This window comes from Aegilops tauschii, chromosome 3 (genome assembly GCF_002575655.3).
Source record: "Aegilops tauschii subsp. strangulata cultivar AL8/78 chromosome 3, Aet v6.0, whole genome shotgun sequence".
Taxonomy (NCBI): Eukaryota; Viridiplantae; Streptophyta; class Magnoliopsida; order Poales; family Poaceae; genus Aegilops; species Aegilops tauschii.
In genome coordinates, this window is record NC_053037.3 from 596,058,268 (window position 1) to 596,084,250 (window position 25,983).

General features: G+C 42.7%; 1 protein-coding gene across 3 annotated transcripts; it reads right to left on the reverse strand.

The window, feature by feature from the left end:
* Positions 1-14,878: 14,878 nt before the first annotated feature.
* Positions 14,879-21,611, reverse strand: LOC109746980 (COP9 signalosome complex subunit 4). 3 transcript variants are annotated; one of them, XM_073511245.1, is made up of 14 exons: positions 19,265-21,611; positions 18,284-18,387; positions 18,142-18,202; positions 17,976-18,071; positions 17,791-17,891; positions 17,482-17,580; positions 16,990-17,097; positions 16,235-16,905; positions 16,021-16,081; positions 15,764-15,860; positions 15,521-15,625; positions 15,338-15,385; positions 15,183-15,250; positions 14,879-14,998 (listed from the first exon to the last, which is right to left on the reverse strand). In XM_073511245.1, exons 2-5 carry the CDS (start codon positions 18,316-18,318, stop codon positions 17,835-17,837), a joined length of 249 nt encoding a protein of 82 aa, XP_073367346.1. In that variant the 5' UTR covers positions 18,319-18,387; positions 19,265-21,611; the 3' UTR covers positions 14,879-14,998; positions 15,183-15,250; positions 15,338-15,385; positions 15,521-15,625; positions 15,764-15,860; positions 16,021-16,081; positions 16,235-16,905; positions 16,990-17,097; positions 17,482-17,580; positions 17,791-17,834. The 3 variants fall into 3 exon arrangements, with proteins under 3 accessions (XP_073367346.1, XP_073367348.1, XP_073367347.1); XM_073511247.1 differs by having other exon boundaries at positions 15,764-15,857; positions 19,313-19,591; XM_073511246.1 differs by having other exon boundaries at positions 19,313-19,590.
* Between the last annotated feature and the right edge of the window lie 4,372 nt (positions 21,612-25,983).

Here is a 25,983-nt window from a genome sequence, read left to right on the forward strand (position 1 = left end):
ATAATAACCAATTTATCATTGCCTCTAGGGCATATTTCCAACAGTTCATGCATCGGCAACCCCACCAAATCCATATGCCGATGAACAACATGATGGGTTTGGTTAATCAATTTGAAACACCTCACGTTAAAATTTCCAATAGCATACAAGAAAGTCTTTCACGTTTTTATTCATCGGCAACTAATTTGCAATATGTGAATCCAACCTTGCCGATGGATGGGAGAATTGGCCATGCTACTACTAGCTATTCGGCCAGTTACTCTCAACCATCATATGCTACACCTCATGTTAGTAATTTTCCAGAACCATATGCAACTGTAGATGTTCATAATTCGGCCCCGCATCTTCATGTCATAGCCGAATAAGTGAAAATTTTACAGGAACACATGTGTCGTCATCAAATATTGTAGCGTATAATGCATACTCTACACAATTCAAGAATTTCGGCAACACTCACGAATCATTGCCGAAAGAATCTGAAAGTATTGCGAAGCAATCCCTTCCAGAAGCGGTTGTGGCTGCATTAAAAAAGAGCTTGGCACAAAACAAGAGAATTAGTGCTCTTTGCCTTGAACAATATGAAAAGGGGTTGTTTCCTGATTATGCTGCACTAAAGGCTAGAGTTTTGCAGGAAGATGAAACTTCATCAATTGGTAGTATTGGTGAGAGAGCATATGGTTATACAGCAGTGCATACACCTCCACCTAGTACCGCAGCATATTATACGCCCCCTACAAAATTGCAAAATTTCGGCAACACTAACACTTCATTGCCGAAAGATCCTAAAAGCATTGGGGGCAAACTAATCTGGAGCGGGCTGAAATTGAGAGGGGAGTTAAAGCTTTGCGCGATAGGGTGCAAGTACTTCGCCAAGAGAGAATTGATAGGGAATTAGCTCAAAGAAAAGAAGCCTTGCCAATTGATATAACCGGTGAAAAGAATGATGATTCGGAGACTAAAAGTGCTTCAGTTGAAAAAGCTGAATCAAGTAGTATATATTCCGAATCCATCAAATCCAAAGAGGCAAACATTGTTGAGAAAGGGCATGGAAAGTATAGCAAGACAGCCATACTTGATTTTTCTGAAGTTAATGGAACCTACTTCCTACCCTATGAGTTTCGTGCCATAGAAATTGATGAGCTTCAAGAACAAGAACAAATAGCCGAAGAAAGTTTGGTGGAAAAATATCTTCAAACTAGTGGTGCACGAAATCAAGAAAAAGATGATGACAAGGCGTTGGGGAGCTATCCGAAGGCGGAGCAAGATATTCTTCAAGCCACACCACCATCATGCTCTCCCAACATATTTGAAGAGGTATGTCTAGCAATTAATTTACCTATTTTCAGATTTGGTCATGACTTAGTTGTTGATGCATATATTAGAAAAATCTTCATAAGAAATAATGAAGAAGGGTAACTTATTTGTTAGCAATCAGATTGTCACAAAGCATATCGGTTAACACATTGCACCATTCAGAAAGACCGATAGCGAAAAATTATTGCAGCCAAGGATTTCCCCATTGCTTTATCTAAAGCTCATATCTAATTGGGTAACTTTGCTTATTTCTTACTTGTCTTACACTTGGTATCAATTGAGACATGTATGTTCTAACTATTTTCGTCTCAGAAATTTAAAGCCAAGGTAAAAATCTCCTGAGCAAACTGATGCCAGTATAGTTTCTTATCCAAAGACATCGGAGATAGAGTGCAAAACACAATGCATAGCCGAATGGGGTGATGCAAAATCTGAACCATTCGTTTGCTTAACTCCAAAGCCGTTCTCACAACAAGATCGGCTAGAGAATAAAAAGTTTACCTTCAATTCAAGCATGTGTGATCAAATATTTGATTTGTTGTTGAGAAATAATTATATTAGAATTCTTGATCACCATGTTGAGCCATCTGTCCAGGGACGAATGTATTGTAAGTTGCATGATTCGTCCAAGCATAATTTTTAGGATTGCAACATGTTTTGTTAAATAGTTAAATTGGCCATTGATAAAGGACGATTGAAATTTGTTGAGACACCAAGAGATGACCAGTCTATTCCGATTGGTCCCTATGGCAGAAAGTTATTGCATCGGCTGCTTCAAGCCGGTCCATTTAAAGAGAAGGTAAAAACTGTAGGTGATGGGATCAAGCTTACAAGTAAAGAAGTTGTTGAAGAGCATAATGAACATAATCTTGAGGGCGAGAATTCCATCGAAGCTACAATGGAGACGCCAAGGACTAGGGGCAGCAAGCAAATCCAATGATCGACGAAAGCAAACCAAAAGAAAACAAAGGCCGAAATAAGCGCAAGTGTAAGAGATCAAAAATCACCTTCGCTATACTATTGGATAAATATCAAAAGAAGAGTGAAGAGAAGAATACTTATTGGCCAAATCATGCAAAGAAACCAAGATCACCCCCAAGGCGCAAATATGAGTATTGGTATTCGCAAACTGAGAATTTTAATGCAACATATTCATATCCTTATTTTGGGCCGCCAATGCCAATGCCGTGGATGCCTCCCTATGCTCATATACATCCATATCCATCATGGGATAGGTATAATACAAGGGCACATTCTCCATCTTATTTTAGACCATCTCACTAATATTATGCAGCTCCGAGAAGATCAACATTTGAACAATCACATGTTAAAGACCGTTTCAATCATAAGGAATCGGTCCAGAGCTCAAGGAAGAAGAAAGAGGTGGTCAAGCAAGTTTACCGTGTTAAAAGAGATGGTCGTAAGAGTGCAACTTCAGATTTGATCTCAAATGAAAAAGAGCCAATTAAAGTGTTGACATTGGCTACTAAAGGCAATGAGACAAAGCAACTAATTATTGAGAGTCAAAGTGCCAAATCGGAAGAAAAGAAGTTGAGAGTGCACAAGGCCAAAAAGGAATTTCCATTGGTCAAAATAGAATCACAGCCGAGATGCCCGCTCGGCTTATCGTATTGGAAAAAGAAGAAATTACAAAAACTTAGTGCACAAGAACTTGAAGAAAGGAACATGGCATGGGTTCCCAAAGGAAGTGCTCAAAATAAGAATTATGTGCAAGCTTCCATTACAAGAAGTGCGGCAAAGGTGAAGAAGGAAAAGAGTGAAAACTATGAAGGACCAAGCCAAAGGTTTCAACATCTTTGGTCTACACATTATCCATATTCTTCAACTATGCCATTAACGCCTATGTCATGGAATTCGTCATCAGGTATGATTGGTAACCCTCAATGGGCTTATTTTAATCCATGGATGCAATATTTTTTCTTATATCATGAAAGGGTATTACCAAGTCACTATACATTTGATTAGCTACAAGTTTGTTGCTGATCCAAAGGGCTGAAATACTTGATTTGTCATTTCATTTGTTTATTTCGGCTATATGTGCTTCGAATGAAGTTTACATGGTAATGGCGATATTAATCTATCGTCCTAAGAGTATGTCAATGCATGGCTGGTGTAGTATTCTAACATCGTCCTTAGTTTGATTGGAGAGCGAGACAAGGTACGTGCTGATGGAAATTTATATGTATGCCTATATTATGATTGAATGGAGTTGAGACATCATGACCGATGTCATTGAATATATGCTGCATAGACCAATTCATAGCTGCAGAATTGGCTAGTGGGCTTATACTTTGTTTGGATATGATTTGGCTTATGCATCTTTGGGATCTATAAGAGGCCAAATCATAGCTGATTTTATTACCGGACATCGGATTAATGACATGCATAATATTAATATTAGCCTTGTCTCGCTAGTACTATGGAGATTATGTTTTGATGGTTCAATTCATAGAAATGGCCAAAGTGTTGGTGTTGTTTATATATCTCTTTATGGTACTATTTTTGAAGCCTCATGCCGCTTAGAATATTTTTATGCATGACTAATTAAGGCCGAATATGCATTGTTATTCGGATTGACTCTTTTACTTTCTATATGTGCTATACATATTGAGGCTTTCGGTGATTCATTATGAGTAGTGCAACAAATATCCAAGGGTTATCAATGTTTTGACGAATCACTTATAGTTTATCTTGGGGTATGTCTAGATGCAAAATTTACCTTGGGTTGCATTAAAATTGTTCATATATTTAGACATGACAATTGGAGAGAGTTGGCATAGCAAGCATCCGGCTACCATGTCCGTCATAGTGTATTGCACATCTATCAATAGCCGATGCTTATTCTTGTCAACATAGGTAAGGCCGAATTGGAGCTGACCACCTCGGCCATTAATGAAACTTTTATGCAGGCAAAGCAAGGATTGGAGGTAGTTCATTCTTGATTATCAGCAAAATCCTAGCGAGAGGGTGAATAATATGGTTCGGAGGATGGATTTGAGATACATATCTATGGAACCTTATCGTCGGATTGTTATATAAGTTGAGAAGTTTTCACCCAAGTTGCATCAAGAGGTTCAAACAAGCAACGACCGATATATGACTATCATCCTAAGCAAAGACATGGCCGATAAATAACTATCGCCCTTAGCATAAACATGGCCGATACATAATTATCGCCCTGAGAAATATAAATGGCTGATGGAGTTTTGACATCGTCCTTAGAACAAATACATTGCAAATTATTTTTCGGCACGCAAGTTTTGCCAAAAAACAGGGGGGGCATGTGTTGACACCAGATTTTGGCATGATGAAAAACACAATTAATATGGCCTCAAATGAAAAAGTGCTCAAAGTGAGAAAGTTCTGTATCGTCAAAGGGAGAAACTTTGATATTTGGGCCATAGCCATCCGATCTCATCTCTAAGGCCAAAGTTGTGTTTGAAGTACTCAGATTTTGTATTTAAAACACTATTTGGCTGATTACGCGCCCAAGACGGCATCGTATGGAAAAATGATCTACATGGGTTATCTTCGTCTCGTCGAAACGATCGATTTTGATATTAAAATCATTCCAATCCGAGTTTGTATACAAAAGTTAGAGCCATCGGAATGCAGCTCTGTCATGAGGCAAAAAATGGCGCGCCCCACCAGACACCGTGTGTGATGGGTAGCGCGAATAATAGCCTGTTTTGCGCGACCGATTTGTCCCTCAAGCTGACCTCTGATCAAAAACCATTCAACATGAAATTTGTTCATCTCGTCGAAATGGTCAAGATTGTTTTTGGACTCGTTTCCATCCGAGATAGTTTACCACCACAGAAATGAGCCGCAAGGTGCAGTCAGTTTAAACCGAACAGTTTAGGAAAGTTCGGACAAAACCAATCCGAATTTGACTAGAGTTTTGAACGTGAATCAAAGCCTTTTCCTTGCACGGGAAGTCCAGCCGCCTCTTATATACCTAAGGGGTGACGGCCGATTGAACAACACACAATCGATCAAATCATCTACCACTTTTTATCCTTTATCTTTTCTCCTTAACCCTAGTTCTTCTTCCTTCTCGTTCTTCGTTCATTCTTCTTGTTGCAGGGCGGCGAACCTCGAGGCCCTAGGGGCGGTCAGGCCGACCTAGGGCAGCCCATAGCCACCGCGCGCTCTGACGGGGTCCCTCCCGGGCGTGTGGGGTTTCGGGTCTACAAAAGCGCCCGCCGGATTGTCTTGCGTATCGCGCTTCCGGCGGGTCTCCTTCGATGTGAGCTGCGGTGCATCACCCTCGGTGTTGGAGGTACACGGTGACGTGTTCGTGTGCGAACAAACTCTTTCACAGCCAGATCAAGGATGACAGGCACCAGGGTGATCGGCGCGTTGGTCGAGAGAAGACCCCTAGAGCCAGCACCCAGCCCTGTTTATTCGGACCGGAGAATCCCCTACCGGCGCTGCAGAACCGGAGCACACGTGTAGCGACTGCAGGAACCACCACGCGGTAGGACGAGCACGACAGCCGCAATGGCCGCAGCCCTCAGGACCCAGATCGGGCCCAGATGTGGCGTGAGCCGCTGCCATGGCCGTCCGCAGATCCTCCCAGCGCTGCAGGCCACCACCTCCGCTGCTCCCCGTGCGCCTAAGCCACCCAGTGCCGCCGCCTTGCTTGTCGTCTCGCCGCTCACGTCCCACTCAACGTCCCCGCTCCGCGTGAAGCCGGCACATCAGGGTGCGCCCGCCAATTACCACCGCCTTGGACGGCTGGTAGCCGCCGCCACCGCCACCACCGGCGACGGCGGTAGCAGCGGCCAGGGATGCCTGGATCGGGGGACTTTTGCCTAGGGTTTCGGTCGCCTCCGTGGTCGCCCGAGCGACCCGGGAGGCCTGTTGAGAGCAGAGGACATAGGGCTCATTACTCTTTCGAGAGGGGCCTGAACCTACTAAAACCTCTTTGCGTTACACTTGAACCTAGCGAGATCCAGCATCATCCCTACCTCTCTCTCGTACTGTTAGGATCACCCCACGACAATTAGCGTCCACCGTGGGGCTGCGCATCTCGCGATCTATGGCGCAAGTGGAATTTACATCTTCTCAGGCTGTTGGAGTGGATCTAGTCATCGGGAGTGAGTTCTTCTTCGGGTCGACGGTTTCGTTGCTGACGATTCAACGTGGCTTCAGGATGCCCCACTGGACATGGAGGCTTTGCACCTACACAGCGCACTTCCGTGCCAGCGACTAAACTATAATAGGCAAAGAGAGACATAGGGCTAGTGAATAACGGTGATGGTGTGTAAACACAGGCAGCAGCAATCTGCTTTCCAATTATGTGTGTATTTGTAATCTATGCTACCATTTGTTGCATTTGAAATGATGTGATCTAGGAAGGCTGTTCTGATTTTTCATGCTTTGATAAGGTGACTAATTAAATGGTTGGTGGTAAGGCTGTGAATTGGTTGGATATTTTGAGAGCCCATTTTCTTTTGGAAGAAGTAGCATGGTTGGTGCTAAGGCTGTGAAGGCTATTCTCATGTAGAAGTAGCATGAAGTAGCAGGATGGTCTAGGGCTTAATCTTTCTTTATAAGATTATTAATAGTGAATAACGTATCAAAATGTTTAAGAAAAAGTTACCATGTAAATAATGGTGGTCGGAATCATAGATCACGGGGTGGATGTTTTGCTGCTTCTTTGGTAAGCTGAAGGTGCAGGATGGTTGTGTGCGAATGAGATTTTGGGAGGATCCTTGCTTACACACATCACTTGCCTTCGCATTTTCCTTTTGAATTGAACTTTATCTAGCACTATTGAAGACTTGAAGTCTCATGATGTTTGCAATGCTAGAATATTTTTGTGTCAATTTACTTTAAATTCAGTCTTATGGGCTTTCTATGAGCACCATGTGCTACTACCACTTTTCCAATCTAGTGTATATATATACATTCTAAATAGTTTACTTTAAATGATTCCACACATACATTTTAAACCATGTAGGTGCAATAAGAAAAATGCTTGCCTTTCTAGTTTAGCTGCCATGGCAACCTTTCTAGTTTGGCTGTCATGGTAGCATTTCTCGTTTGGGTGCCACGACAGCCTTTTCTGGTTTGGCTGCCATGACATCCTTTTCTGCCATGGCAACCTTTCTTTTTTGTGTATACTCCTTTTCATCTTGTGTTATGGTGCTAATCACATGTACATTCATCGTCATTGATTATTGATGGAAGCAGCAAATCATTATGGATTTGAATTTGATTCCTTTGGAGGGAGAAGATGAAGCTCTTGATCTAAACTTGATTCTTCAATAGGAAGAAGATGAAGCTCCTGATCTGAACTTGATTCCTCAGGACGAAGAATATGAAACTCTTTATCTGAATAGGATAAGAGAAGAAGAAGCTCAAGAAGAAGATGAAAAAGGTAATACTCCATGAATCTAGATATGATGCGGCATCATCTAATACAGGAAGTTTGGATTACTTTGCTTGCACATGTTCCTAAATTTCCTTTTGCTCCTTTTTGTAGGTGATCGATCCAAAAAGGAATGAACTGTCAGATAGGGAGAAGTTTGGTGTTTACTTTTCTTTCTGGGTAATTGAGAGCAGAGATGGAGTTATTCAACCATGTGACAAGCTGCTCGTCGCAACCCTGTTGAATATAAGCATACAATCAGTTGAAAGAGTCTGGGCAGACGCAAAAACAGATGGCCGACGGCCAAGAAGTGGATTTCTCAAATAAGAAGAAAGGAAGAGTTGGCCAAAAGCAACAACCCCACTCAATAGAAGAAGGATAGTTCGAGCTTTGGCAAGGTCTCTAGATGTTTCCCACTCAACCCTACACAGGAGGTTTCAGCTCATCACAAACACTGTCATGCCTTTCCTCAAGCAAGAGAATATGGTTGCAAGATTGAAGTTCTACATGTCCATGCTCGATGCACAATGGATCTCAACTCCCTTCCTCTATTGAAGACAATGACAAACATGGTGCATATAGATTAGAAGTGGTATGATATGACAAGAGTGAAGAGCACATACTATGTACTGCCAGAAGAACCTGAACTCGAGCTCACCATGTAGAATACTAACAACATTGGGAAGGTCATGTTCCTAACTGTTGTGGCCAAGCCAAGATACAGCTGTGATGGGGTGGTGACATTCAATGGAAAGATCGGTACTTGGCATTTGTCGAGAAGAGTGAGGCTGTTAGAATGAGTTAAAACAGAGCATAGGGGACTAAGAACTAAAATCAGTGAAAGTGACCAGAAATGTCTACAGAGATTATCTCATCAACAAAGTGATCCCTGCGATTCAAGATAAGTGGACCAACGAAGATGACGGAACCAACATCTTCATCCAACAGGATAATGCCAAACCACATGTCCTTCCTAATGATGAAGGTTTTCGAGAAGTTGTGGCACAAATCGACCTGGACATTCGATTGTTACAGCAACAGCCTGGAGTTTAATGTTTTAGACCTTTTCTCCACAACTCTCTCTAGTCCCTGACCGACTGCAAATCACCTAGAAATGTCTACAGAGATTATCTCCAGTCCTAAGGAATTGACATGGGAATTTCAATAACAATTTCTGTAACTAGCAATTTTTAGTCACATTTGTTGCTCTGAATACACGAATTTTATAATATTTGTGTATGAACTAGCAATCTTTGTTGCTCTGAATAACTAGCAATAACAATTAACAGAATGTTGTTGCCCTGAATGATACTAACATGAACAATGGATTACAGTAACATGAAGGTTAGCCAAGCGATATGCTGATCAAGTTAACAATGGAGTAGTAACATGAACAATGGAGTACATAAATGGTCAATGTCCATAAATTTTATCGTGATTTCAGGAACTACAGATGACCAAAGAGCACGCTCCTTGTTTGAGATTACATATGCTCAAAGTTGTAGCACCCTCTTCAAGCAATTGCATTGAAATTAATATTTGGTTTCTTTAGAAGATAAATGCAAATGAATGTTAATTGTTAGTGATGCAGAGGAAGAGGGTGTAGTTGTGACGGGAGCATCCAGTATACAAAGAGACCTTGTTTGCAAGTGTGACCAAATCGTCCACATTGATGGAAGAAGTTGCACCTTTAAGAAATGTTGACCACATTGGAATAGACAATATCTGAAGATCGTAGCATCTAAAAAAGCTTCAATTTCATCCTTATCTGATCCACTCCAAGAACTTCTCGCATCAATGCTGTCGGAGTCTGGCATTGTAGATTCGGTTCTGGCACTCTGTGAATAGCATGAACAAAGGAAAGAATCCATATACTCCTTGAGTTTCAACCGCCTAAAATTTGTTTGCATGAACAAAGAAATCTTCTGAATGAAACTTGATTCAGTGAATAGTATGACAAAATCTTCCTTTGCGAGTGATCTACTGTTAGACAGAACTTCTGTTTCATCTGGTAAATTTTTCGCAACAACTGTTTAGTAAATCTTCTGAAGGAGGAACATTGCAAGTTTCATTGGAACAAAATTTCATTGCAAGTTTAGCTTTCATTAAAACTTGCAATGTTTTGAAGCCGAAGTTCATCTTGAAAAGAAGCTAAACCATCTATTCCTAAAACTTGCAATGTTCCTAAAAAAATCTAAACCATCTACCGCTCCATCACTTTAATCTTCTGTTTGACTGAACTTTTGTTTCATCTATAGAGAAATCATGTAGCGAAATCTTCTGTTTGACTGAATCTGCCAGCAGGAGGAGAGGCGGACGGGGGCGGTGACGAGGAGGAGAGCTGGGGGGAGCCGAGCGGGGGTGCTTCGTCGAGGAGGAGGGGTCGCAAAAATGCCAATGCAGCATGAAGTTTTGGACGGAGGGGGAATAATTTTTATCCATTTTATCTAATACTCTAGAACATTTTATCCACTGGTACTCGATATAATTGATGTCTACTTTAGACGGCTTGGCTGCTTCTGAACATATTTTCTTGCCATTTATATTCTTATTGGCTGTTGAAGATTGTTCCTTCTCAGCTGATGCGGCTGCGTTTGCACATGTTCTTTGTTGGACACACCAAGCTCACATTGAATCTATTGGAAACACAGATGGGCAAGAAAGGCATTTCTTTTCTGAAATTAACCTGATGCGGTTCAGAATGTACACTAGGTGCTTATGCTTTCCAAACAAGTTAACAACTCTCAGTGGCATCAGTGACCAAATACAAAGAATAAAAATTTCTCCTTGTACGAGAATCAGAGCATTGTAAGAACATCTTGCTAGTACGAGTTATTTTCTAACCGTTGTAAGGATGTGTTTGGCTGCTCCTCTTGCATCTCTAGTTGTCTAAATATCAACACTCTTCTCTGTTCCGCTCTTCTCTTCTCTTCTCTAAGTAGAGTAGGCGCGGCCAACACATCATTACAACTGGCTCTTGCCCATAAAAAGCTAACTCACTGCCTCTGTGCTCACAAATTCTTCCTTCAAATTACAGCAAGCAACTGAAACAAACATGCAGCTACATTGCTGGTTCTTCGCTCGACCTCATAAAAGCTTGCTTGTTGCCACCACTTGTCTTTTCGCCAGAGTAACGGCAACCTACTGCATTCACGCATGCAGTTCGATGCCACCAGGTTGAGACGACTGAAGTAACTGAATGAGGATTTAAATTTGACTAAAGATGACCGATGAATAATATAATGACTTAGAAGAATAATGACAAAATGAAAGATTGCAAGGAACTGACAAATGACTGAAAGACATGACTAATAATTAACAAAATTAAATACCACAAAAAGAAGCATTCATTTCCACAATAAAAAATTATGCTATGAACTAAAAAAATGGAAGACAACAACAACAACAAAGGCTTTAGCCCCAAACAAGTTGGGATAGGCTAGAAGTGAAACTCATAAGATTTCGCAACCAACTCATGGCGAAAAGACATACAGCGAACAAAATTATACAAAACTACGTTTATATGTCAGCTAAAATGAAGATACAAAAATTAATGACTGATCAACCATTGTACTGAATTATACACATTGAATCCTATTAACTTCCACCTATTTTTTTACTAGCAGTCTACATGAAACATATGGGGCTATCTACATGAAAAAACATAAATTACCTAGGTGATAGTGAAAAAATACAAATACCCTGTTGCTGACCTAATAATAAAGGGGCTATTGACTTTGTGGTACATCACTGAAATTGCCTTCAGAGTTGCAAAGTATTACCCACCAATGCCACCTAGAAGAGATAAAAAAATTACACACGGAAATCCTCCATTTGGGCATGCCCATGCAATATGGACCTCCTACGTTGCGAGAAGACGTGGCGCGCCTGTTTGAGGGGAGCTCCTGTATGACGCCCGCGAGCGTCAAGCTGTCGACCCTTCGCTGTACAGAAGCGCGAACGGGCCGGCCCAGTTGGAGCTAGCGAAATCCAGGCACGTAAAAAAATACCAGAATACTGTTGCGCCAGAAAGAGGGCTCGAACTCGTTATCTCCGGCTAGTGTATAGCTCGTCAAAAATAGACCAGACACGTCCTAGTGCTAGATTTTCGGCGCCCAACTTTAAGAACTAATGTATATCGCCTGATCAATTAAACTACTATATACAACAGCAGATCCGTTTCTTTTTTCAAACTTTTCAACATTTCTTGGGGAAAATGAACAATTTTTCTTAATTTTTTTCATAACGTTTGAAAGATTGATTTTTTTAGAAATTTTATCAAACTTTCAAAAACATCAACATTTATTGAAAACATGAACAAAAATTTGAAATTTCAAATGATGAATTTTTTTTAAATATACATTGAACATTTTTTTACATACGCTGAACAATTTTTAAATACACACTGAACATTTTTTATGTACGCTGAACAAATATTTAAATACACATTGAACATTTTGGTGATATACGCTGAACAATAATTAAATACACATTGAACATTTTGGTGATATACGCTGAACAATATGTTGAACAATTTCAAAATACACAATGAACATTTTCTTAAATATATGATGAACATGTTTGTATATAAATATGCGATGAAATGTGTATAATATACGAAAAAGAAAGAAAAAGAAAAAAAAAGACGGAAAAGAAATAGAAACAGAAAACAGAAGAAAAAGTAGCCGACCGTGGGCCGGCCCAAACTGGGGCGTCGGGTGGCCAGGCTTCAGCGGGCCATGTCCAGCCGGCCTGTTTTAAAATTTAGTTATTTTTTTCCCGTTGTCGTCTTCTTCTGCTTCTAATAATTTTCAAAAAGAATCTGAAAACTACACAAATATAATTTTGATTTTTTTAATAAATCAAAAGATGTTTGTGGATTCAATAAATGTTCACGATTTTGTAAAAGATGTTTGCTTATTCAAAAAGGTTCAAAATTGTGAAAACAAATGTTGATGAAATTGAACAAAAGTTTACCAATTCAAAAAATGTTCATGAACGAAAAAATATCGTAAGAATTCAAAAAAATATTCATGACTTATAAAATAGTATATTTATTCATAAATTGTTTGCTGATTCAGAAAATGATCATGCATTTTAAAAAAATGCTCGTTAAATCAAAAAAAATGTTCATGAATATCAAAAATTGTTCCATCAATTTCCCAAAAAATGTCTGTCAATTCTAGAAATGTTCGCCAGTTAAAGAAAATTGTTTTAAAAAAATTCACAATTTTATAAAAAAGTTAGGAAATAGTATAAAATATTCATGAATTAAAAAAAAACCTTATTTTAAAAACTGTTCCAAAATTTGAAAAGTGCTCACGAATTTGAACATGTTCACAATTTCAAATATGTTCAAGAGTTTAAAAATGTTCATGATTTCAAAAATATTCATGATTTCACAAAATTGAAAGTGATAGTGTATCTCAGTGATGCAGGAGATTATGTGTTTTCTCCTGTTGCAACGCACGGGCCTTTTGCTTGTATATTCAACGAACCGAGTCCCAAAATCTGCATACAAGGTCCATTATCCCTCATGCTAATGAAGAGCACATACACGACACACTGAACTAACAGAAATGGCAGAAAAAACACCACCACTTTCAACCCAATAAAACACATGCTAGCACAGCCCCCCTCTGTTGAACCGATGGGCAATAACTCATTTTTACATCATTGACCAAAGTTATCTCATGTGAAATTCAAAACAAATAATTCATATGGTATTCTCGAGTGGAGGCGGGGTGGACATACGAAGACACGAAGACAAACGGGTTATATTCAACCCCCCCCCCCCCCCCCCCCCCCCCCCCCCGCGCGCCATCGTCGCCCCATCACCCCACATAGCTACACTCGAACACCGAGGAGAATCGGATTTTGGCTCTCGGACCAGAATGAGGTGCCTGCTCTTCCTCTAAAATGAATTGAATCAAAAAGGGGAAAAGGGACGCACGGGCCTACACGATGCCTTACTGGTCGTATGCCGACCCCCCCCCCCCCCCCCCCCGGCACACACACACACACACTCTTAGAAGCTCACCCCCTCTAGAAAATGACACAACTAAAAAGGACACCCTACACGGGTCGGAGTCCAAACAAGGAGTGTGCGACCCACGAGCTGAATAAAAAGACCAACGGCAAGTAAACCCGACACCACTCGCGAGTGATAGACAAATGAGGGACACCTGCGACGCTGAGATTCATGCATGATTAGACAGCCACAAAATTCAACCTAAAGCCAAATAAAAAACAGATGACTGATTTTTAAGTGTATATTTTAGCAGAGAAGAATATCGGTGCTAACAAGATTTAAGAAACCAGCGAGATTAACTTAGGAGACGGGACGGGACAAATTCTAACAACAATTACACTTGCTAGATTTTTCATAGCAAGGAAGGATGCATCTCATAGCCTGAATCACATGCTTCGACATTATGTGAAGAGTCACTATTCAATTAGGACAGAGTAATTTCTATCCACATCCTAAGGCAAACAATACAAAGGAGGTAACTGCGGATCCCTCCACATTTTTGCATCCGGGCTTGGGACCGGCAAAGGCAGTGTTAAACCATAACAATACAAAACACAAGTTATACAACACCAATCATTCCGCAAAGCATACATGCCACACCATCAAGCAAATGCAATACACGCATGGTCGCACAAGCACACACACAATCAAGCGCTTGCACACAATCAAGACAAAAGAAACATACATAGATACGGGCACATCACACACACAGTCACACACACACAATGTAGCACTTGCACACAAGAAACAGACTCCCTCCACATTTTTACATCCGGGCTTGGGACCGGCAAAGGCAGTGTTAAGCCACAACAACCAATCATTCAACAAAGCATACAAGCCACACACACAGAGTCAAGCCACAGTCATAGTCAAAATGCAATACTCACACAGTCACACATCACAGTCAAATGCACAATATTCACACAATCACACACACAGAGTCAGACACACAGTCACGCATCACAGTCAAATGCAATATTCACACACAGTCAAACACATAGTGACACACATAGACAGTCAAGCCACACACACATAGACAGTCAAGCCACACACACAAGAGAGTCAAGCCACACAAAGTCGGACACACACAGAATGAAGCGCTTGCACACAAGAAACAGAAATAGATAGGGGCACAAACAGAAAGCAAATACATGCAAGACCGAAGTAAACTCAGAAAGCTATAAAGAAATACCAGAACCTGAATGAGTAAACTGATTTCTCTCGAGGCGTGAGGGTGATTCAGATCTTCGTTCCTGAAAACAGGAAGCTGGTTAGAGGTTGATTAAGCGATTATCTTCATCACTACCCACAAGTTTGTAGGCCTATGAACAGAAAAGAAAAGTTAAATGTGTTCTTGTTCTACATACTAGAGAAAGCAAAGCATGTAACATGAGCAACATTCTCATAGAAAATCTGGCTAAGGTAAGCCATTCATACCTAAAAAATTATACGTTTCAAGTTGACAACAGTGATTGCCTCTCATCGCTTCCAAGCCAATGGCTAGCCTGAAATGGCATGAGCAACTTAAAATGTGAGTGACCACAATGTAAATGATGTTTCGATTATTCTTGAAAGCAAGAAAAGTAGCTTACCTCATGAGCAGCACCAACAGTCATATTAGAAAAGAAGATTTAGATGACCTGTGATGTAATAAGCATCATATGAGTCAAAAATACTTGGGAATCAGTTTATGATCAAAGTTATCAAGGAATCTAGGATTCAGTCTAAAACAAGTCAGACAAACTGATCAAGTCAGACAAGTCAGACAAACTTACCGATGATTATGTGCATCTTGCAACTTCAATAATCCACTTGGTTTGTCGTCTTTGACTTTAGCTATAGGTGAGAAGAACCTGAGAACAAATAGAAGTACCCGATTCCTGCAATGTTCAAATGTGTGGTACACAGTATGATGTCCAGGAAAGAATGAGGAAGTGGCAGGGGCTAGGAATCTGGTAACAAAGAGGACCAAGGCTAGGCTACATTATCCCAATAAGATGTAAGTTGTTTGACAGTACCTTCTAGGAAGAACTTTTGCTATTTCTGCCCATCTATTCCCATATACCTGATGGGCATTAATCAGTGCATGTTCCTCCTCGATAGTCCAATCATCTTCTAAACGTATGAATTCAAAATCAGCTTCATATTTACCAATCAGCTCTTCACATAACCAATGTGTTTCTGAATTAGTAAACATTCCCTGTTTGTCTTGCACAAAGGGGGAAATGCAAAATACAATCCATAAACCATAAAAATAAAACAATCAAAAGAGTACCTCTCTTGACATTTCGTGCCTATACGTCCACCTTGCAATGAGACCATTTTGTTGGTCCATACTGCATTTTGAGCACAAATATCAGGTGCCAATAGGTAGTTATGGATACAGCACATCTAAAAACAGAAGTAGCCAGAAGTAGCAAAATTTAGCTAAATAAAAGTTTTGGGACTTCAAGCATCAGCATCGCAAAACGTAAAGAACGTAAATATACCTGCATTGTATGCAAACCCAACCCATCAGTGTCCTTAGCATCATGTCCAGATCCACATGGCTGCACCTTATAAATACTTAGAAAAGCGTTATTCCAGTGACTGGACAACAGTAATACAAAAAAGAGTATGATATCCACATAAGACATAATCACAAAAAAGTTTGAAAAAGAATAGTGTTAGGTCTGTTCACATTCAACAAACAGCAATCAATCGTGACATATAAAACACAAGTTATACAAGCCATACCATCAAGCAAATGCAATATTCACACACCACACACATAGTCAAGCCACACACATACACACAGTCAAGCCACACACATATTCACCATCAAGCCACACACAATCTCACACACACAGTCAAGCCCACACACACAGTCAAGCCACACATACAATCAAGCCACACACATAATCAAGCCACACATACAATCAAGCCACACACATAATCAAGCCACACACACAAAGTCAAGCCACACCCATAATCAAGCCACACACAGTCACACACACAGAATGGAGCGCTTGCACACAAGAAACAGGGATAGATAGGGGCACAAAGAGAAAGCTAATACATGCAAGACCGAAGTAAACCCAGAAAACTATAAAGAATTTCGAGAACTTGAATGAGTAAACTGATTTCTCTAGAGGGGTGAGGGTGATTCAGATCTTCGTTCCTGAAAGGGAATAATAATACGTTCCACTGAGACTCTGTCGAACCGAAGAGAAACCATGCAGTTAGATGAAGGATTCTAACTAACCAGTTGGAAAAGTGGGTCCTCGAGTAAATATTTCAATGTGAACTCCCTTTGGCACGAGTATCTTGGGTCTGTATTACGTAGAACTCCATGACCATAGCCAGGAACAACCTATGGATGCAACCAGACATCAGTAATTTATAATTTTTGCTTGTATGTTCAAATAAGATCAACAGTGAAAAGCAACCTTAGATCTCTTGTTCAGCATTCAACTAGAACAGTTTAGCAGTGCAAACTTCCCATAAACTCATAAACAATAGTCAATGTTAAATCTCAGAATGGGCTAACAACTTAACCCAGTGAGACTAAAACTCTAAATAAATGGCGCGACTCCATAAAGCCGCACTGCATTCATGGTTTCTAATTGTCAAAACATGATCAAGAGACAAGACGATCATGATGCATGGTTACAAGTTACTGCAGCAATTAATGATAATAAGCTGAATAAAAAAGGTGTGAAATCACAGGACACTGAGATGAACTAAGAGCCGATACCTTGTACAATGTAGCAAGAACACGAGAGCGTTGTGGGCCAGCACCAGCCAATATTGTGCATGTTACAGCAGCACTAAGAAACATGTTGCATCAAGATTTCTGGGAATAAAATATGGAGGCAATATCAGTTCCAAACAGGACTTGCTAATAACCACTGCAGTACTTAAACATGAGTATCAAGTAGGGTAATTTATTACATACAGCCACTACACCGGCAAGGCAACAAAGAACCATACAAGACAGAACATTAAAAAGGAGTAAATTGCAGAAGAGAGAAACAAATCTACAACTGAATGGAGTAAGCCTTACTCATCCCCAATTTGGCGTTGCTCAATTTGAGAGATACCATAGTATCAAAGTGCAGCTTCCAAGAATTTACGCTTTAGATCTAAAATTCTCGCATAGCAGACCTATAAGAGATATAAGAAGGGACCTAAATTTTTATCCTTAGTTGTAGACAGATAGATTATTAAACTGTTTCTGAACCAACAAACCTTGTATTGTAAGTTCAGAATTTCCCGGTTGCTGTTTGTGACCAAAAACGAGGCTTTGTTGATAAAGGCTTCAGCATTCACTACATCATCATCATCCTACGAAATGAAGAACTACATTAGTCCAGCTGACAATGCAATGACGACAAAGGTTAAAAACAGGACTAACCTCCAAATAGAGTCGTGCAATCTGGACGCACTTGGATAATTTGTTTGTGTCATCAAGCATCCTGGTTTTTAAGAAGATGGTCAGATTTCCCAGACTTAGAAAATCCAATGACATGTAAACAGAGACAAAAGCTTGTTTCAACCTGATTCCTGAGTCCAAGTCAATGCCACTAAGCATTTGTGCTGCTCTCAACCATTGTTGTTCAGATTCATACAGTTCTGCAACCTTCTCTCTAATCACTACAACCTGTGTATAGATAGCCAGCACAGTTATAGATCAAGAATGTTGCAGCACTTTTTTACATAATAACAACAAGGTCAATTACAAAGTCACCGAAGAAGATATAGTGAGCAGTTACAAAGCCCACAGAAACAGATATTATGTCAGTTATTTGTGGTAGTGAAACAAATCTAGAGATAAACATTCTCTATGAGATTTACATGAAGACACTGGAACAGCAGTAAATTCACTTGAGGATTTCTTTCACAAGATGACAAGCATGATGCAGGAATTCTTTGTACATTTTTCTGAACAGGTATTAATTAACCAGCTTCGATCTAAATAATCTTTTAATACTAGGTATTTTATAAAATTAAAATGAGCACACTTATTCTATCTTTGTTTACTTTGATGGTAGCTAATACCTAGAAATATGAATAGCAAGACCTTTTGACATAATTGCAGTAAATAGAAATCATACTACTCATTAATGGCTAATTTCAGTGACTGTTTTCAGCAGCTTAACAAAGTTTAAACCCATGAAACATTATAAATTGCAACTTCAACAAGAACTCCCAAACATTAACACTAAAGAAGACGTAGATATCTAGATTTCTGAAATGAGATGCATAAGAGGGACATGATACACGAAGCCATACGTAGATATTTAGGTTTCTACAATGCAACCCATGTGAGCATGAAATGAGTGGCAACAGTAATTCCCTATATTGCATTATTTCTCTACTCACAGACAAGATCATGAGGTATTATAAAACTATAGTCCTTGAGCAATAATTACTTAGAAGAGCATTAGAATATGATATCCACATAACACACATATCACAAAAAAGTTCAGAAAAAAAAATAGTCAGTTGTCTGCACTAAACAAGTACTGGTCTGGTACCTAAAAAATATAGTCAGTTGTCTCCACTAACAAGTACTGGTCTGGTACCTATGATCAAGTACTGGTCTGGTACCTATGATCAAGTACTCTGCACTATTCGTCAAGACATCAATCACTCCTGTCATATAAACATGTACCATCTCAAGGAAAATTTGTAAGAGATGTGGTTAGTAACTTGGATAAAACATAAAACACACCATATCTAGTATACTAGCACAGAAGTGATATCAATATTTCTACATTCCACATAAGATAGTATAAAACACACCATAGATAGTATAAAAACACCACGGCCTACACGGTTTGCACCTCTCAACGCATCCCCACACATGGAAAGACACCGGGAACATAAGCAAAGCATTACAAAAAGAACTCAATTCAAAAGAACATAAGCAACCATCAGAAGAACCCTAACGAATCACCTCATCTCTGTGTATAAGATGGGGTTATTCAAGAACATAAGAACAACCGTAACGACCAGCGAGCCAAACCTGAGTATCACAAGGGCGCAGGCGTTTGAGGTCTGGAAATCGCCGACGAACAACACAGCAACAGAACCGATCTAAAACTGACCTTGCTGGCCTCTCCCCGTCTCCGTAATCCACATTCAAAACCAGACGGCGAACACAAAATGCAGGAACACGAAACGTAATCGTTCATCGCTCCACCGCAAACACGAAACGCAGGATCATAACTTTGTGAGTGTCTCTCAGATAACAGAAGTGCACGCAGAATCAATATTAACCACTCAATGATCAAACAAACATTACAACAGAATTTTACGCAATAGGATGTCAGAAGCTCAATGATCAATGAAAAAAGATAGCACTATAAATTAATTGTCACAAAGTCTAGGAAAATCATGAAAAGCATTATTCCAGTGACTGGACATGAGTAATACTAGGTCATTATTCAACATAAGACATAACAAAACACGCATATCACTAAAAATTTAAGAAAAAAGAAGCCAACTGTCTACACTAAACAAATACTAGGTCATTAATCACAATAAGGGTTGATGCCATAAAACTTAACTGGGGATTAACAAATGTCAGAGCATAAGAGTTGGGCTAGTCAATTGGATATCATCATCACAAGAAAACAAGCAGCACATGTCCACGTTACAGGTTTGTTGAAATTGTTGTCCAAAGGAAAGGGACATGACAGAGTTTAGCATCATTGATAAAAAACATGCGAGGAACGTGCTTTCATGGATAAGTAAATTCTGGAGTTATGGTCACAACAGAAATATATATATGCCCAGGTGTGCAATGACAAAAATTCTGGAGTTATGCTATGCAATCTAGAATGCAGTCTAAGGGGAACTAACTAGCAGCAGCTCATCTAGAACTCCTATGAGTACTTGAATGGAAATAGCAACATCAGGAAGAATAGAAGGAACCTTGTCCAACAGTAGCAGCAGCAGGTGTTCACAATTAGTCAAGCAGCAAGTGTTCAATTAGTCAAGCAGCACGCAAAACGAAGCAAAGCATGATAAAAAAGAAACAAATTGGAAAGAACATAAACAGTATACACCATTAGAACTAAGGAATCACCCCATCTAAGATGAGAGCACACACGCCTAAGGCCTAACCGGTACAACAAGAACTCAAGAATTAGCGGACCCTGGAACTCAAAGAATTGACAGAGGGTCAACAAGAACTGACAGAGGGCCAAGAGTTGACAGAGTATCACAAGACAGCAACGCAGGTGACGTAACCGAGGAACCGGTCTGAACTAGCACGATAAACAAACATCGCTCCCCGTCTCCGGCCGTAATCCAATTTCGAAACCAGACCTCGTTCGTTCCTGCAACCGACGCGAACACGGAACCCAGGACCCGGAGTGCCTCTCGGATAAAAGAATCGAGACGGAGACCCCCGACGAGGCGAGACCAAGAACACGCGAGCGCGTCTGGACAACGGCGAGGACGAGCGATATCGAACCGGACGCGACTCTAAACGGACGACGGCGAGGACGAGCAAAATCGAACCGGGCGCGACTCCACACAGACGACGACGGCGAGGACGAGCAAAGTCAAACCGGGCGCGACCCCGAGCAGACGACGGCGAGGACGAGCAAAATCAAACCGGGCGCAATTCCAGACGGACGAATCGAGCACGAGCAGAAACCCAATCAGGCGCAGTTCTAAACCTAAACGGACGGCGAATCGAGGGCGAGCGAATCCAAACCAGGCGCGAGGAGGCGAGGCGGGGCAGAAGGCACGACCCGGGGCCCCGGACGAAGAGAGGAGGAGCAGGCCGGCCACGGCCAGCGCGCGGGAAGGGAGGAAAGGGCGCGCCCGGCCGCGGGCGGCTTCGGCGGGCGGCGGAAACCGGAGGGAAGTGGAGCTGGTGGTGGTGGGTTGGGGCTGGATCCGGGCCGGGTGGGCGGGACTAGAGGGATCGGTCGGTCGGTCGGTCGGCAAGGCGGCTCGGAGATATTACCGTTGGGCGCCTAGGATTGGGATCGGGTGCTCGAGGCAGAGGCACACGGCCTATCCGGCCGGCCCATTTGGTCTAAATGTTAGGTTGTGTGTCGTGTCTTATCTTAGAAAGAAAAACATGTCAACTCGAAAAAAAAACATGTTGGCGCAACAAGACATCCGCAATCAACTTAAGATCCAGCTTGTTTCAAAGAAAAAAAACTCTTGAGGTCCGACTAATTGCCTGGCTAGAATGGCGACGATACGTGCCCGAATTGACTGTGTTTGAGGTGACTTTCGCCGGTAGTCCCACGACCGGCATGGTGTCGACTCTTCCCTCCCCGTTGATCCACTCCCTCTTCCAATTCGATTCTTCGTCTATCTCTGAGCTCCACCGCTACTCTCCTTTCGTCTGTTTTAATACCTTCTCTCATAATTGGTTTTTCTTTCTTGTTGTTTCCAGTGGCGGTGCAGGATTCCTCAAGTACTAGTGTTCAGGGAGGGGGCATCGAAGGAAAATGCAAACAAATCATGGTACTTTTGTGTATATCTGTGTTCAAGAATACATCCAATTAATCAGTTAATGGGCCAATTAATCGCTACTTGTATGGTGACCGAATCAAATAACACCTATTCATCACGCTAACTTGTCAGGCCGATTAATTGGCCCATAGGACCGATTAATCGGTTGTTAGGCCGATTAATCGCAGTTGGCTCATTAACTTGTGGGCAAACAAAGCCCAAAATTTTCGCCCGTAACTCCTCCATCCCCCTCTTGCTTCTCAATAGCTAGAGTTCAACCAAACAGTAGCATATTTTGGTATATTACACAGCTGAGAGTATGGTATAATACATAAAAAAACTAGATATATATTGGCACGTTCCTACTTAATCTACCGATTAATGGTCGGCTGATTAATCCAGTTAATAGGCCGATTCACCGATTAATCACTACTCTCTAGCAGGCCGAGCTGCTACCAGTTACCGATTTTCTTTAACAATGGTGTATATACAAGCAAACTCGTCGTGTTGGGGATGCTCCTAGCCACCCCATGCCTTTGTCACTGGTTGTTTCTCCCTATCAATCCTCTATTCCTCATCTCTCTTGATCGTTCTCTCAATCCATGGCCTCCTTAGTCGCTCTGTATTCCAAGAAGAGCCACACTTGAGCACGTGTGTTGACTACCAACACCAGAACAAGGCATGCCCCAAGGATCCATTCGCTCTGCCACGTATCGACCAAGAGTCATCGATTCCATGGCCGGTTGCGAGCATTGCGTTTTCTGGATGCATATTCAGGCTATCATCACGTCGCCCCGCGGACGACCCGGGGGGAACCCTAGCCGCCGCTTCTCGCACCTCCTCCGCCCCTCTCCCTCCTCGCCGGCGTCTGCGGCGCCGTCGGGCAAAGCCTGGCCGGCTGGGCAGCGGCGGGGCTTCTCCCCATCCTTTTTGTCTTGGTTGGCGCGGGACAGCGGGGTCGAGAGGAGCACCGGGCGAACGTGGGGTTCGGCGGCGCGGCGGGCGGGCCTCCGGGCGGCGTCGTGTGCGGCGCGGCGGTGGTGGCCTTCGTATTGTGAGGTGGTGGCTGCGTTGGGCCTGCCCGGTGGTCGCGGGTGCCGACGGATCCAGATCGGATCCATCTGGATCCTGTCTTTGGACTCCGTCGGCCGCCGCGGGGTGGTGATGGTCGTCACTGGCCACGTCGGACCGCTGGTTTCGGCGTCTGGAGATCTACAATGGGTTCTTCTCGATCCTCCTTTCTGGCGGGTCGAGCCCCATGGCTCTTGCATCTTCGCAGGTTTTGGATCATGGCTCATTGCCGGATCCGGAGCAGACGGAGGTTTGGTGGCATAGGATGGGGACCGGTGGAAACTTTGGTCGGCTAGGCCGGCCCGGCATCGGCGACGTCACTCGACGCCGTTACCCTCCGTGGAGGCGAAGCCGAGGTCTCCTATCCACCTCCGAACCCCTCCCGGACGAAAGTCCAAAATTCAGTCTGGATTGGGCGGCGGCGGCGTCCTGCGCGTCATATCCTCCATGGAGGCGCCGTCTTGGGAGGACCTGCTGTTCGGGGGAGAGATGTTGTGGATGGTGAGCTTCGAGTACCTCCAGCAGTGGCGATGGTGTGGAGGTTGTCAGGTGGTGCGGCGTTGTATCTACCGCATAGAGGACGACGAGGATTTGGCGGCATGGTGCAGCTGCATATCGACGATTGATGCGGCTGGATGGACGAGCGCAGGGCGGTGGAGCTGTCTGGCGCCATGGTGGCGTCGACGGCAGCGAGACCGGGTAAGGTAGATGCAGCAGTACAACACTGAAGATAGATTGGTGGCAGGTGGCTGCGGCGGCCTCATACCCGGCAGGCGTCCTGGTTAAGGAGTGCGCCGGACTGGTGGGTGCCCCATACCCGGCAGGCGTCCTGGTTAAGGAGTGCGCCGGACTAGTGGGTGCCCCATACCCGGCAGGCGTTCTGGTTGGGACATCAGGTCTTAGATGTTAGGTTTGGATGCGAGGTCTGTTTGGTATTAGGCCCAGACTATCAGCGCCCCTTCATCAACTGGTTAGGAGTAGCGCCAGATGTTGCCTAGACTGTGGCTTTAGTCTTACTGTTGTATGACTTTGTACGGTCTTGTGTGAACAATTAATAAAGTGGCTGCATGCATCGTCCAGATGCAGAGGCCGGAGGTCCTCCTTCTTTTCTAAAAAAATCAGATAAAAATGAAGTAGTCTGGCGATATCAAGACTTCCTTCATCATCGCCTATGGAACTTCCTCCTACACTTTCATGCCATTTGATCTAAAAAATGTTGGTGCGACTTACTAGTGGTGTATTCGGAAATCTTTACACTACCGGGTCCGAAACTTCCACACCTATGTCGACGACATCGTGCTGAAGTCCAAGCAGTGCGGGAATGATCTCCTAGTGGATCTGGCGGAAACCTTCGCAGACCTCACGGCGGTCAACTTGAAGCTTGCCCCAGAGAATGTGTCATCAAAGTACCTGCACGGAAGCTCCTTGGTTTCATAATTTTTGGATGCGAGATTGAGGCCAACCCGGAGAAGATCGAAGCGATCCTGAAGATGGCCACACCAAAGAATATAATGGAAGTGCAGTGATTCCCTGGGTGCATTGCAACCCACAGTCGGTTCATCTCCAAGCCTGGCGAGAAGGGCCTGCCACTCTACTGACTCATCAAGAAGTTTGATTTTTCGAATGGGCTGATGAGGTGCAAACGGACTTCGCTACCCTCCAGCGCTTGCTCTTCATGCCCCCAATCCTCTCTGACCAGGCGGAGAGGGAGCACGTGCTCCTTTACATCATTGTCCACCAACCGTGTGACCGAACGTTGTCCTTGTGGTCAACATTTACTACAAAAGTGAGTTTCTCCTCGAGTCCAATCTGAGATATCCACATTACGAGAAACTAGTTGATGGTGTGTTTCTCGCATCAAGGAAGCTGCTCCATTACTTACAAGCCTACTCGGTCATCGTGGTCAACAATGCCCCTTTGTCTAACATCATTGGCAATAGGGATGCCACTGGCCGGGTGGCGAAGTGGCCCATCAAGCTAGGGGGGCACGACATCATCTATGAACCACGCAAGGCTATCTAGTTGCAAGCTCTGGTCGACTTCCCTTTTGCCTCAAGTCCAGTCGGTTCCTGTTGGAGTACTAGACCATGTACTGTGACGGCTCGAAAGTGATAGGAGGACTGGGGGTTGGCTCGTCTTCATCTCCTCGAAAGGTGAAAAACTCAAATATGTGCTTCAAATCCAGTTCGCTGCGTCCAACAACATGGCTGAATACGAGGCTTTGCTGCATTACAAATTGTTGTATCACTCGAGACATCCATCAGTTTTTGTGTCGTGGGGACTTGAATCTGGTGGTTCAATAAGTCATGAAGGACTGCAACGCCAAAGTCATGATCGCCTATCGCGAAGCAATCTGCAAGCTCTCCAGCTCAACCATGTACATCGAGAGCACAATGAAGGAGTTGACTCCCTCGCCGAAGTCAGTTAAGAACAACAACAAAATAACCCTAGGTAATTTTCTGAAATAGCTTTACGAACCAGAAGACTTTTTGGGTACTTAGTCGGTGATGATATCCCATGTTGTTATAACAGTTGCCCCAAGCCCCCAACCAGAACACTGAATTCTAGATCACAGAGCTCACCGCCTCTGACACACCGCATCGTCGTCGGTGCACGCCGCCATTGGATCGACGATACCTTGTCGTGCCCGCGCCCTATGCATCGATGGTGCATCCTCATCGACGCGCCATGTCGTTGGTGC

Bases quoted from the DNA above. Each gene is read 5' to 3' on its own strand.
- LOC109746980 (XM_073511245.1), bottom strand. From the start codon at position 18,318: ATGCTTAGTGGCATTGACTTGGACTCAGGAATCAG. The intron at 18,072-18,141 runs GTTAGTCCTGTT...TTCATTTCGTAG, and splicing joins TTGCACGACTCTATTTGGAG to GATGATGATGATGTAGTGAA. The intron at 17,892-17,975 runs GTTTGTTGGTTC...TATCTCTTATAG, and splicing joins TTCTGAACTTACAATACAAG to GTCTGCTATGCGAGAATTTT.